The 12,608-nt window shown below is 53.0% G+C and overlaps 1 protein-coding gene across 10 annotated transcripts in view; it reads left to right on the top strand.

Annotated features, from left to right (window-relative positions):
- The window catches only part of MYO9B (myosin IXB), an 89,665-nt gene that overhangs the window by 56,328 nt on the left and 20,729 nt on the right, over positions 1 to 12,608 (top strand). For 4 of the 10 annotated variants that reach the window (XM_029218656.1, XM_029218657.1, XM_029218653.1 and 1 more), the window contains 9 exons: positions 579 to 695; positions 1,054 to 1,188; positions 3,240 to 3,361; positions 5,385 to 5,526; positions 6,217 to 6,421; positions 7,430 to 7,511; positions 8,580 to 8,669; positions 9,956 to 10,069; positions 11,519 to 11,558. In XM_029218656.1, coding sequence (XP_029074489.1) covers positions 579 to 695; positions 1,054 to 1,188; positions 3,240 to 3,361; positions 5,385 to 5,526; positions 6,217 to 6,421; positions 7,430 to 7,511; positions 8,580 to 8,669; positions 9,956 to 10,069; positions 11,519 to 11,558 — 1,047 coding nt within the window. The remainder of the gene's footprint in view (positions 1 to 578; positions 696 to 1,053; positions 1,189 to 3,239; positions 3,362 to 5,384; positions 5,527 to 6,216; positions 6,422 to 7,429; positions 7,512 to 8,579; positions 8,670 to 9,955; positions 10,070 to 11,518; positions 11,559 to 12,608) is intronic. The other 6 variants (XM_029218658.1, XM_029218663.1, XM_029218654.1 and 3 more) reach the window with 5 other exon arrangements.

Genomic DNA, 12,608 nt, shown 5'->3' with positions numbered 1-12,608 from the left:
AGCAGAAAAAGACCAGGTACAGGGCTGCGTCCTACACGGCTCCATTTCCACAAAACCAGAGGGACTCGTTCTAGATCTTGATAGCAGGCCAAGTGAGTCTTGTCACAACTTAGATCTGAGAACATACAAAGAAGGAATTCCTTGTTCGTAAATTAGACCCCAAGAAGCCTTTTTAAAAAGTGGTAAAGACCATCGCTGCTTTTAGGCACCCAGTGGTGGGGCCCATGGTGCTCCCAGAACCGCAAGGGACCTGGCTTTGAACCCAGCCCAGCCTCCTGGTTCGTTCTCCCATGGTGCCCTCCCTGAGCCTGCGTTCCCACCGCAGCAGTCCCCAGGGTGCTCTGAGGCCAGCAGGCCCATGAGAAAGACTAGGCCAAACCGCAGGCTGCCAGGTCAGGGCTTTACGCTTCATGCTTGGGTGGGCCAGGGCATCCAAGCTGACGGGACAGCGTGCAAAGTGAGAAGGAGGCTTGTCAGATGAGTTGGGTGTTTCAAGTCACCACTTCAATCTCCCCGCCTGTGCATACAGACCTCAGGGCCTGAACCGCCAAGGTGTGACACCCCCTCTGTACCCACAGGCCATCACCGCCCGCGACTCCATGGCCAAGTCACTATACAGCGCCCTGTTCGATTGGATCGTGCTGCGGATCAACCACGCCCTCCTCAACAAGAAGGACATGGAAGAGTCCGTCTCGGTGAGGACCACACACCCTCGGCGGGCAACCCATGACATCAGCTGTAGTCGGTCGGGCACAGGCCAGTTCTTCCCAGGGCAGGGCCAGGGAACCAACGGGATGCGATTCTCAGGGCCCAGTGCAGAATGAAAACACAGGACTCCGGGCTTCCACTGCAGGGGGTACCCGTTCAATCCCTGGTCGAGGAACTAATATCCTGCATGACATGCAGCGTGGCCCCAAAACAAAACAAAAACCAAAAATCAAAAAACCACGGGGCTCCTTGTTTAATATCACGGGTTCTAAGGCCCTCACCAGCAGACAGGTTGCTCCTGAGGGAGGGCCCACCAGTAATAACCATTCTCTCTGTCTCCCCAAGTGCTTGTCCATTGGGGTCCTCGACATCTTCGGGTTTGAAGACTTCGAGAGGAACAGTTTTGAACAGTTCTGCATCAACTACGCCAACGAGCAGCTCCAGTATTACTTCAACCAGCACATTTTCAAACTGGAGCAGGTAAGGAAGTATCATCGTATCCGCCCATCCCACCCAAGGAGGAAAAGAATGAGCCAGAGCCGGGATCTCCCTTGGGACCTGGTTTGTCATCAAACCCGCCCCAGAATTTTTCTCTGCAAAAAAAAGAGGGAGAGTCTGGGAACATTCCCACCCAGCCCAGGATGAGGCAAACGGCAGGGATATTTGGGGCCACAGCTCAGTTTTGTACCTTCTCTATGCTCAGACGAGAGAAACTGAGTTGCCTTGTAAGGATCTGCTTCAGTCAACAATAAAGATATCCTGTCTCAACGCGTCTTCACACTGAGAAATAACCAGCCGTCTTTACCCAAGTATCATCCTTCCCGTGATTGATTCTGATGGGGAAAGAAAACTGATGGGTTTATAGAGATGCTTAGCTAATTTTACTCTTACGTCTTTTGGCTGAAAGTCACATTTCTCACTTGAAATATGGCTGGTCCGAATTGCGTTGTGCAGGAAATGCAAAATACATAGCGGATTGCAAAGACATAGCTTGGGGGCAAAAAGGGAATGTAACATGCCTTGTTGGTAATTTTTTATGTCAATTACATGTTGACATACATCATACACCTTGGGTATGTTGGGTTAAATTAAGTATATTGTTAAAGTTAACTTCACCTGTTTCTTTTCACATTTTTAAACTTGGCTGTTAGAAGTTCGAAATGACATGGGTCTCTCACATTATATGACTATCGGACATTGCAGTTCCAGAGCAGGGGCCGCCCAAAGTTATTGGCACGTGGCCACGCTCATTTGTTGACATAGCATCTGTGGCTGCTTTCACGCTACAACAGCAAAGCTGAGTCATCACGTGGACACCATCTAACTTGTAAAGCCTAACATATTTACCATCTGGCCCTTTACAAAGAAAGCTTGCTGACCCCTGGGGGGGGGTTACGTGTGATTTTCAGCACTTTGCTGTGATACGGTAAATCCCCTACATTATGAATGAGTTCCATTCCAATGGCACGTTTGTAAGTACAATTTGTTCGTTAAGTCCAACAAAGTTAGCCTAGGTATGCAACTAACACCATTGGCTATATAGTACTGTACTGTAATAGGTTTATAATACTTTTCACACAAATAATACATAAAAAACAAACAAACAGGGCCTTCCCTGGTGGCGCAGTGGTTAAGAATCCACGTGCCAATGCAGGGGACATGGGTTCAAGCCCTGGTCTGGGAAGATCCCACATGCCGCAGAGCAACTAAGCCTGTGCGCCACGACTACCGAGCCTGTGCTCTGGAGCCCACGAGCCACAACTACTGAGCCCACGTGCCACAACTACTGAAGCCCGCGCGCCTAGAGCCCGTGCTCCGCAACAAGAGAAGCCACCACAATGAGAAGCCCGCGCACCGCACCGAAGGGTAGCCCCCGCTCATTGCAACTAGAGAAAGCCCGTGCACGGCAACAAAGACCCAATGCAGCCAAAAATAAATTAATTAATTAAAAAAAAAAACACACAAAAAATAAAGAGAACATTTTTAATCTTACAGCACAGTACCTTGAAAAGTACAGCAGTGCAGTACCACAGCTGGCACACAGAGGCTGGCATCGAGTGAACAGGAAAGAAGGGTTACTGACTGGAGGAGGGAGAGGAGGTGGGAGGTGGTAGAGCTGAAGGATCCTCAGCAATAGGAGACGGAGGGCGAGCTGCACAACCACTTGTAGAGGATGCACGCATGTGACAATGTACGCCAGACACGTGAACTAACATAAGTGATTGGACATGCAAATGCACGTTTGCATCTTTGCGAGTTCGCAACTTGAAGGTTCGTACGTAGGGGACCTACTGTAGATGTTTGACAATGTGCATTCCTGTGGCTAACTGTTCATTTATTGAATAATTTTATAGTTTTATTGTTATATTCCTATTGGTACATTAATGTGCGTTCTATGTTATTTGCACATTTATATTTAAATATGTACAAGCATGCGTAAATAAAATATGTTTTTTATATGACGTGTGCTACGTAAATATTAACATGTCCATGAAATGATGAACTTACCGGATACCCCTCGAACCCTGCAGGAGGAGTACCAGAGCGAAGGGATCTCGTGGCACAACATCGACTACACGGACAACGTTGGCTGCATACATCTGATCAGCAAGAAGCCCACCGGCCTCTTCTATCTCCTGGATGAAGAGAGCAAGTGAGTGTCCACGGCCCAGTGCGTCCGCAGACCCGGGCACCATTCCGGCTCTGCAGCCCTAGAGCCTCACCCCAAATCCATACCATCCCAAGAACTTCCAAGTTGCTCAGACTCACGCAGCCACAAATCCTGACCTCACATTTGCAAAAAACAGTACCATCCACCACAGAAATATTAACACTCGAGATAGCTGTGAACTTGGAAACACACCCTCCTGGGAATCCTCGGGAAAGTATTGGGGGACCTGAATCTAGAAACTGGGCATGGGCTTGGTGCGTCCTTGCAAAGGGCAGGGCGTGGAATCGGGCCCAGAAGCGAGACTCTCCACCAAGCCTGCCGCCCCTCGTCCACAGGACACAATGAAGGCTGGAGAAGGTATTTTTAAGGTGCTTCATGCTTGGTCACCCAGCCAGAGCTCCTGAAATCGCAGACAGACTAAACCAACAGAAATGTATTCTCTCACAGTTCTGGAGACTAGAAGTCCAAAATCAGTATTGGTGGGCTGAAATCAAAGTGTGGGAAGGGCCACCCTCCCTCCAAAGGCTCTAGGGGAGGATGCTTCTTTGCATCTTCCAGCTTCTGGGGGTCCAGGTGTTCTTGGCTTGTGGCTGTATCACTCCAATCAATCTCTGCCTCTGTAGTCACATCACCTTCTCTCTTTCTGTCTCATCCTCTCTTATAAGGACTCCAGTCCTATTAGATTAGTGCCAACCCTAATGACCTCCCTTTTTTTTTTTGGCCATACCACCACGCAGCTTGTGGGATCTTAGTTCCCCGACCAGGGGTTGAACCCCGGGCCCTCGGTAGTGAAAGCTCCGAGACCTAACCACTGGACTGCCAGGGAATTTCCCCCTGATGCCCTCATCTTAACTTGATTACATCTAAGGTCACATTCACAGGTTCTGGGGGTCCGGATGTGGACAGTCTTTTTATCAACCACTTTATCAGGCCCCTTGTTTGCTGCTAAAGTCCCCTCAGGGCTGGTGTGAATCAGGTGTACCTCCTGTCTCAGACCAAGTCCCGTCCAGGACAGGACACATCCATCCTAGGCCGGGATCTGTGGAGAGAATGTTCAGACAAGGGAAGAGGCAGGGTGCTAGGAAGGGCTAAATCATCACTCCCAGGAAACTCCCAGAGCCGAATCTGGGGGAAGTGTGCAAGACAGGGCGGGGCTGAGCAGGGTCGGATTTGTCTTTGTTGAAAATCTTGCTATTTTTAAAAAAAAAAAAAAAGAAAGAAAGTCTTGCTATTTTAGTTCATCATGGAGTTGGGGGAATTGGGGCAGGGGCGGAGAAGGCTTGAATTGAATTTTCTAAAATAGTGTGTTAAAATGTTATTTATTTCCACAACTGAGTGAATGGATCTCTCACGCCCCACACCCTGGCCCTGGCAATGACGTGCCTTGTAGCTACAGAGAATCTCCTCCCCTGCCCCCTGTTAAGCCCCACGGAGCCAGGCATCGGGGATTTGGAGGCACGTCTTTCTGCCCGTGTTTTGCGGTGAGGCTGGGCAGAGGCTGGGGATGCCAAAGCTGGCTGTGGCATTTCCTTCCTGGGAGGCCAAAATAGCCAGGTACAACGGCTCCCTTATCCTGCCCCCAGCCCCCCTCCCTGCTTCATCCCGTTCTGCCGGGCCCTCCCTCTAACAGAGGAACACGGGCAAGACCCACTCCAAGACACAGCACCCAGGGGCAGATGGACGTGAGACCAGACGTCACCCCGCCCTGGGATTATTCCAGGAGCTGCCCACGGCAGGCCCAGGTCCCAGTCTTGCCCGGACCGCACGTTCGCGTGAGCGCCGGGCTGCTGTGCCTGGTCCAAGTTTGCTCCACAGCCCCAAGTGCATCACTTTGCTCGCGGCCTCTTCAAGCCAGGTGGCAGGTTCCCGGCCCTCGGCCCCGTGCTCAGCCTGCAGGAGCCCAAGCACCCGCCCACCTCATCCACGGAGGGCCCGTGACCTGCAACGCAGAGTGGGTGACCGGCCGCGGTTCCTGCAGTTAAAAGGTCTTACATCCTCTTCCCAGCTTTCCCCACGCCACGAGCCAGACCCTGCTGGCCAAGTTCAAACAGCAGCATGAGGACAACAGGTACTTCCTCGGCACCCCCGTCATGGAGCCGGCGTTCATCATTCAGCACTTCGCAGGGAAAGTGAAATATCAGATCAAGGTACGCAGCCATCCGCTGCCGTCATCAGTCAAGTCACGCTCTGCCTGGGAGGCGGGAAGGGGACCGCGTGGGTACCCTGGAGGCCCCTTCCTTCTGGCACTTGCTCTGTCCCTCCTCTTTTTTTTTTTTTCTTTTTAAACTTTTTTTTTATACATTTATTTATTTTATTTTTGGCTGCATTGGGTCTTCGTTGCTGCACACAGGCTCTCTCTAGTTGAGGCGAGTGAGGGCTACTGTTCGTTGCAGTGTGCGGGCTTCTCATTGCAGTGGCTTCTCTTGTTGCGGAGCATGGGCTCTAGGTGCACAGGCTTCAGTAGTTGCGGCTCGTGGGCTCTAGAGCGCAGGCTCAGTAGTTGTGGCGCACGGGCTTAGTTGCTCCGCGGCATGTGGAGTTTTCCTGGACCAGGGCTCGAACCCGTGTCCCCCGCATTGGCAGGCGGATTCTTAACCCCTGCGCCACCAGGGAAGCCCTGTCCCTCCTCTTTATTGCTTTTGCTGGGCGAAGTTCCAGGGCTCTCGGACCCGGCGTCAAACCCCTGGCTCTGCTGTCGAGGGCTCCACGGCAGGAGCCACGTCTCTGTTGTTGAGATGCACTGCCCACTAGTCCTTCCCATGCTGGCCCCCAGGGCCTCGGCCAGCACTGGCAAGGGACCACCCGCCTCCATCATCCCTCCTGCCACCCCCCATCAGGACTTCCGGGAGAAGAATATGGACTACATGCGGCCGGACATAGTGGCCCTCCTGCGGGGCAGCGACAGCTCCTACGTTCGGGAGCTCATCGGCATGGACCCCGTGGCCGTGTTCCGCTGGGCGGTGCTCCGGGCTGCCATCCAGGCCATGGCCGTGCTCCGGGAGGCCGGGCGCCTGCGGGCCGAGAGGGCTGAAAAGGCTGCAGGTAGGAGGGTCCCCAGGTCACTGTTGAGAAGAGGACACTCATAGTCCATTGCAAAGTGTAAATTTTCATTTCATTTAGCACATTCCCAAGGTTGTACAACCAGCACTTCTATCTGGCTCCCCAAACTCTTTTTTTTTTTTTCTTTTCCATTATAGTTTATTGCAAGATATTGAATATAGTTCCCAGTGCTATACAGTAGGACTTTGTTGTTTATTTTATATATAATAGTTTGTATCTGCTAATCCCAAACTCCTAATTTATCCCTCCCGCCACCCTTTTCCTTTGGTAACCATAGGTTTGTTTTCTATGTCTATGAGTCTGTTTAGTAAATAAGTTCATTTGTACTATTTTTCAGATGCGACATATAAGTGATAGCATATAAAATTTGTCTTTCTCTGTCTGACTCACTTCATTTAGTATGATAATTTCTAGGTCCATCCATGTTCTGCAAATGGCATTGTTTCATTCTTTTTTATGGCTGAGTAATATTCCATTGTGTAAATATACCACATCTTCTTTATCCATTCATCTGTTGATGGACATTTAGGTTGCTTTCATGCCTTGGCTGTTGTAAATGAGCTCCCAAGGTCTTTTATCGTCCCAAACTGAAAGTCTGTAGCGGGGTGTATAATTTAACCTCATCCGCACAAGGCAGGAAGGTGTGTCACCACTTTTCTGTGAGGATAACCTGAGGCCCAGAAGAGCTGAGTGGCTCCCCCAGGGTCACTCAGCTCGAGATACCAACCACGGCATTTTAGGAAGGGTGTCGATTAAAGGAGGACCAAAAGGTTAAAGCCTTTATGAGCAGTAGGAAATAGATGATGCTATTTTGTGGGGAATGGAACATTTCACGGTTCCCCGTTCTGCCCAAATTTGAGTGTCAGGCCCTTTGTTTTTTTTTTTTTAAACGGGCTCAAGTCAGGATCACAGCCTCCATGGAAAAGCTACAAAGCCCTTCAGCTACAAGCGACCCCCACCCCCCAAACTTCATCTGCTCTGTGTCCCCAGCAGGTCTGGGCAGCTCTGGTGCCCGAGGTCACCTGGGAGAGCTACAGAGAGGAGCCAGCACCCCATCGGAAAAACTGTACCGGTGAGCGAGACCTTGATTTATCCCAAGTGAAGCCAGTAGTCGGCGGCATTGTTTAAAATGGCGCCAGAAACCCGACACTCTGAACCCAGGTCGGGGTTGACCAGAATAAGGAACACAGCAGCCGCTTGAACCAGAAAGACCCAGAAGTAACCGGCATCTGGTGGCCGCATTTCTGCGAGGCAGGCCTCGTGCATCGTCTGCGTTAGGGGGGTGTGGGCGGCTCAGTTTACAAAGGAGCGTTTCATGGCCAGTCGTGACCGTTGGCGGGTGGGGCCAAAGGGCTGCTGGCCTCACAGAGCAACAAGCTTGATTTAAGAGCACTTCCGCCCTTAGCCTGCCTGGGGTGTCCCGAAAGCCGATCAGCTAAGTTCCTTCACTCTCAGTGAGAAACACAGATGCACCATTGCCTATAAGGGTGTCTTGTGGCCACCTAGCAATGGCCAAGGGTCCTCCACGTACCCCAGTTGCTACTGAGTGTAAAAGTGAGCAGGCTTGTGCTTCCAGGATTAAAAAAGGCTACACTGGACAGACATCTGAGGCCGTGACAAAGCCAGGGGAGGGACCCTTCTGGCAGCCTAAGAGAGGCAGGCTACATTGAGAAGGGACCACTTGGGCCAGACAAGGCAGGCAGGGTGTGCTAGCCATGGGGGCAGCATGTGCAAAGGCCCTGGGGCAGCTGAGTCCCCATTCTCTTTCTCAAGACTCAACAAATTCCCCAGGAGCGAGTCGCTAAATTTCAAAACATGAAAAAGTCATTTTATTTTTGAACACTTTATAATAAAAACTCCCTCAGGAGATTCACAAACGCATATGTGTGGAGGTAGAGCTAGCACCTAGGTAAGTGACCCCATGTCGTTTGTCTGAAAGCAGCGTGTCATTTTCCTGCTTTTAAAAAGGTGCATTTTTAAATCAGCTTTTTCACCCAAAAGGAGGCAAGAGAAAAAAAAAAAACCACGTCCCAGTATTTGAAAGTGGCCCCTGACCCACTTGGTCTCCCCAGGGCCTGGCCCCCGGGCTGCGAATCCTGCCCCAAGAGCGCATTTAGTTTATACAGATTCTCCCTTTCAGCTGCTCAATGCTAGATTTCTCATTTGACGGCTCTGAGGAGTTCGATATTAACGCTTTTGAGGACATCATTGCTTTCTATGAAAGCAAGAAGTAAGTAGAAGCAAGGGCCTTCGAACCCAAGACCAGGGAGGCACGCCCAGAGGAGCCGTCACCCGAGGTGCTCAGCGCAGTATCCAGAGCAAGAGGGGGATCGGCGAGCCGAGGGGCGCTCTCGCCAGCTTTGGCCACGTCAGGGGGGTGTGGGCTGGAGCCAAGGGCCTCGTTGTCATCAGGAGCTCTGGCCGCTGCACTGACCGCTCAGGGTGTGGAGGTGAAACGTGACCCCTCTGTTGTCTTTGCTCTGTGCCTCCCTGGAGGGTGAGGGAGCAGAGGTAAGTGTGGCCATTCTGGCCCTGGGCATGGTGCATGGAACACAGACAAGGGGCTGCCGATCGGGGTCTTCCCAGGCCAACTGCTCAGAGCTTAAACATGTATTTAAAATAACTGGAACAAGGAATTTTTACGAAAGAGAGAAGGTCCCAGCTCATCCTGCAGCCATCGCCACCTCATTTCTAGAAGTTCTATCCAAAACATTTGTCATCTAGACATTTTTCGCGAGCATTCAATTTTTGTCTCTAAGCCATTCATTCTCACACCTAAAATGTATGCTCAGCCCTGAACCCACGGCAACTGAACAAAAGAAAGATAATAAGGTTGAATTTTGGGGGGTAAGGATCTTCAACTAGGGTTTCTCACCCTTGGCACTCTGCTGGGTCACCCTGTGGTAGGGCCGTCCTGTGCACTGCAGGGAATTGAGAGGCATCCCTGGCCTCCACCCTCCAGATGCCCGTAGCGCCCCCTCCCCCAGTCAGGACAGCCAAGCATGGGGGATGGGGGGCAGGGGGCGGCATCGCCCCAGGTTGATAATCCGTGTGTGAATTCCAATTTGTTCTTCCCAAGGCATTTCTTGAAGCCCACCAGGAGGCAGCCCACAGAACCATCAGGAGAAACCAATCTGCTGCTTCCCACAGAGACCTCCCCGGTCTTCTGTTTTCAATAGCCCCTTGATACTTTTTACAGACTCCAAAAGGCTCTTAGACGTGAGGCCTTTTCCAGCGATCCGAGATGCCATGTTGCAAACTCTGTTCAGCCGGAAGTGGCCCCAGCCCCCTGCCTCCCGGGAGGGCGGAGCCTCCTTGGGGTGGGCTGCTGCTCCTGGCTGAAGCCCTCTTCTTGGTGCAGGAGGGAGTGGCGGCAGTGTTCAGGCTTCCCCCAGCTGCATGTTTTGGCTCCAGTGGCCTGAGGACGGTCCCGACCGTGCCAGGGAACCTGAGGTGGCGGGCCCGCTGCTCTAACTTGGTCTTCTCTCTATCACTGCACCCCTCCCCCCCACCCAGCGATTTGCATGACCAAATCATCAAGACCATCAAAGGATTGCCCTGGCAGGGTGACGACCCCCGTAGGCTTCTCCAGTCCCTCAGTCGGCTCCAGAAACCCCGCACCTTCATCCTGTGAGTCCCCCCTGAGGCTGTGGGCACCCCCCGCTCCCCCACAAGTGCAACGACCGCCTCCCCGCTCCGGACCCCCCCCACCCCGGCCCACGTGGGCTTCCTGTAACACTGAATCAGCCGCTCTAAACGCTCCGCTGTCTTGTGGTTCTGTTCTCACACCAGCCGTCGCTAAGTGGTCCTCGTAATACTCCCTCCCCGGTGTCTGCACTGTGACCCAAATCCTTGCCAGCTCCCCAGTGCCCAGCACAGCTTCACAGGAATGCTCCCCCACGAAGCATCTGATTTTCTGTCCCCAAATGTGCAGAGCAAGTCTTGCTTCCCTTCGCCCCACCCCCACCTTTGCCACCGTGAGCTTATAAAGAAGCCGTCAGAAGCAGGGTGTGCAATTTTGCGGGCCTCCGCGCATCCCGTGACCCTGCTTTGAAGGGCGTGACGTGATACAAAGGGCCAGAAACCACACAGACTAGGTTTGGACCTCCCACTAACTCACTGCATGACCTGAGTGCTGTGAGCATTTGGCCTGTGTCTGCAAAGCAGGGGTGATGATTTTCGTACCCACATACCAGGTGGGCAGCAGCCTCAACCAATGGGCACAAGCAACCGCTCGGGGCTCAGGCCAGCAGAGAGCAAAGCTTGTGCCTGCCGTGGAGCCTGTTTGCAAAGTCATTTTTATTATGCCTTATTCCACCCCACCGGGATTAACATGAAACCTGACACACAGAGAACCTCACAGCCGAGCATCTTGCAAATCTGTGGGGAACCATTTCCTCAGTGGGTCTTAAAAACAGGCCAAGCTGCAATTTTTTAAAAATTCTTTCTCTCCTCTGCAAGATTCCATAAAGTGTATAAGAGTGTAGGGGTCATCCCCCCTCCCTTGGCCAAAAGATCAGCTTTCATTTTTAACCTTCTGCCAGTTCGAGTCCAAAGACTCCCCTACCCAGGCCCCATCTCAGTTCTTTGCGAGATAGACCCCTGCCCTGCTGCCGGGGCCGGGGCGGAAGGGTCTCTGCGGACCGGCTTGATGTTTGCCAACGTGTAGCAAATAGAGCCGGGAAGTCCCGAAGCCCCATTTGGGGCATCCCACCATCGTCCTGTGAGATCCCAGCTCCCCCATAGCCAGCCCTGTGCTCTGCCCTGTAGATGACCAGCTGCCCCTTCTGCTCCCAGATCAAGTGGCCCCCAGACCAGGTGCTCCTGCCACCCCAGGGGCAGCCACTGGCCCAGTGAGGCCGGTGTGCACAGTCACAGGAGCGACAGTCCCCCACACATGTGCAGGGGAGCCCACCAGGTCCCCGGCGAGGCGGCGGCCTCGTTGCACTTGTGCCTCTGGACTCTCTTCCTCTATCTGTTCTCACTCCATCTAACCCGCAAGGTGTGGCTTGCTGAACTAACCCAGATCCAGACATCGTGTTGCTTCTGTTCACAAAACCATTTTTAATATTTTGACAGGAAAAGTAAAGGTATCAAACAAAAGCAGATCATTCCAAAGGTAAACACGTGCGACACCGTCTGACACTGCCTTGCAAGCTCCTGGTTCAAGTTTTTCTGGAAAACTGGGGCGGGGGGGGGGGGGGGGGGAGGTGACTTTTAACTTCTCAAGCTTCTTTGATTCCTTCCCTTTCCTATCATCTCCCCCTTCCCCTCTAGAAAACAGTGTCTCCTGTTGAAATGATACAGAGGTGTCTTTGTTTGGGTTTCCTAGAGGCAGGGCCTGTGATGGGGATCTCTACACAAGTGGTGTTTAAGGGGGAGCTCCCAGGAGAAACCCGAAGTGGGGGAGGGAGGGGGAAGCAGCCTGGGCAGGGTCAGGACTGAACCAGGAGGTGGGCTCAGCCTGATCCCCCGGGGAGCCCAGGAGTGTTTACCACAGAGCTTATCTCGCCGAGAGGCGATGGGACCCTTCTGTCATATCCCCACATCAGGGGTCTTTAGCTGCGAGCCACCTCCAGAGGGCGGGATGGCTGCAGCACCTCGTGGGCATCCAGGGAGAGGAGGCCCTTCAGCCAGGGTGGTCCTGTCAGGAAGGGGGCAGCTGTGCACCGCTGGCAGCCAAGACCCCAGCAGCCGGCCTTGGGTCAAGTGCACCCAGACGCTCTGTCTAGTCTCTACGTACAGCGTGCAGACGGAGAGTATAAAGCAACCCCTCAGTCTGGCCAACAGGTGGGACAGCGCTAGTCCCCCTCGTCAGCGACAGTAAGGGTTGGCCCATGAGGGAGGGCTGGCCGGATGAGTGCACGTGGAAACACGGGGTGCTTGGCATTCCTTGAGCTGCGAGGAAGGAAGCCAGCACTCTGTAGCTCTTGGCTTCTGGGCACTCGGGCCACAAGAGGCTGTAACCGGCCCGCCCGGAGGCAGCGCCATCCGCAGGACACAGCCCAGGTTCAGTCCCCCTGTCACCGCCACCAGGCCCACCTGCCCCCACCCTGTCTCTGACAGCACAGCCCCAAGACTGAGCCTCAGAGCTGCCACCTGGGAGGGGCATTGTCGTGGCTCCGGGGACGTCCGAGAGGTCTCCCAGTGCCCGCTGGGGCTTTGGGAG

This window comes from Monodon monoceros, unplaced genomic scaffold, assembly GCF_005190385.1.
Source record: "Monodon monoceros isolate NGI ecotype Baffin Bay Population unplaced genomic scaffold, NGI_Narwhal_1 Super_Scaffold_12, whole genome shotgun sequence".
In the NCBI taxonomy this organism is placed as follows: domain Eukaryota; kingdom Metazoa; phylum Chordata; class Mammalia; order Artiodactyla; family Monodontidae; genus Monodon; species Monodon monoceros.
The sequence above is the reverse complement of the archived record's forward strand: the minus strand, read 5'-3'. Positions and strand labels throughout refer to the sequence as shown.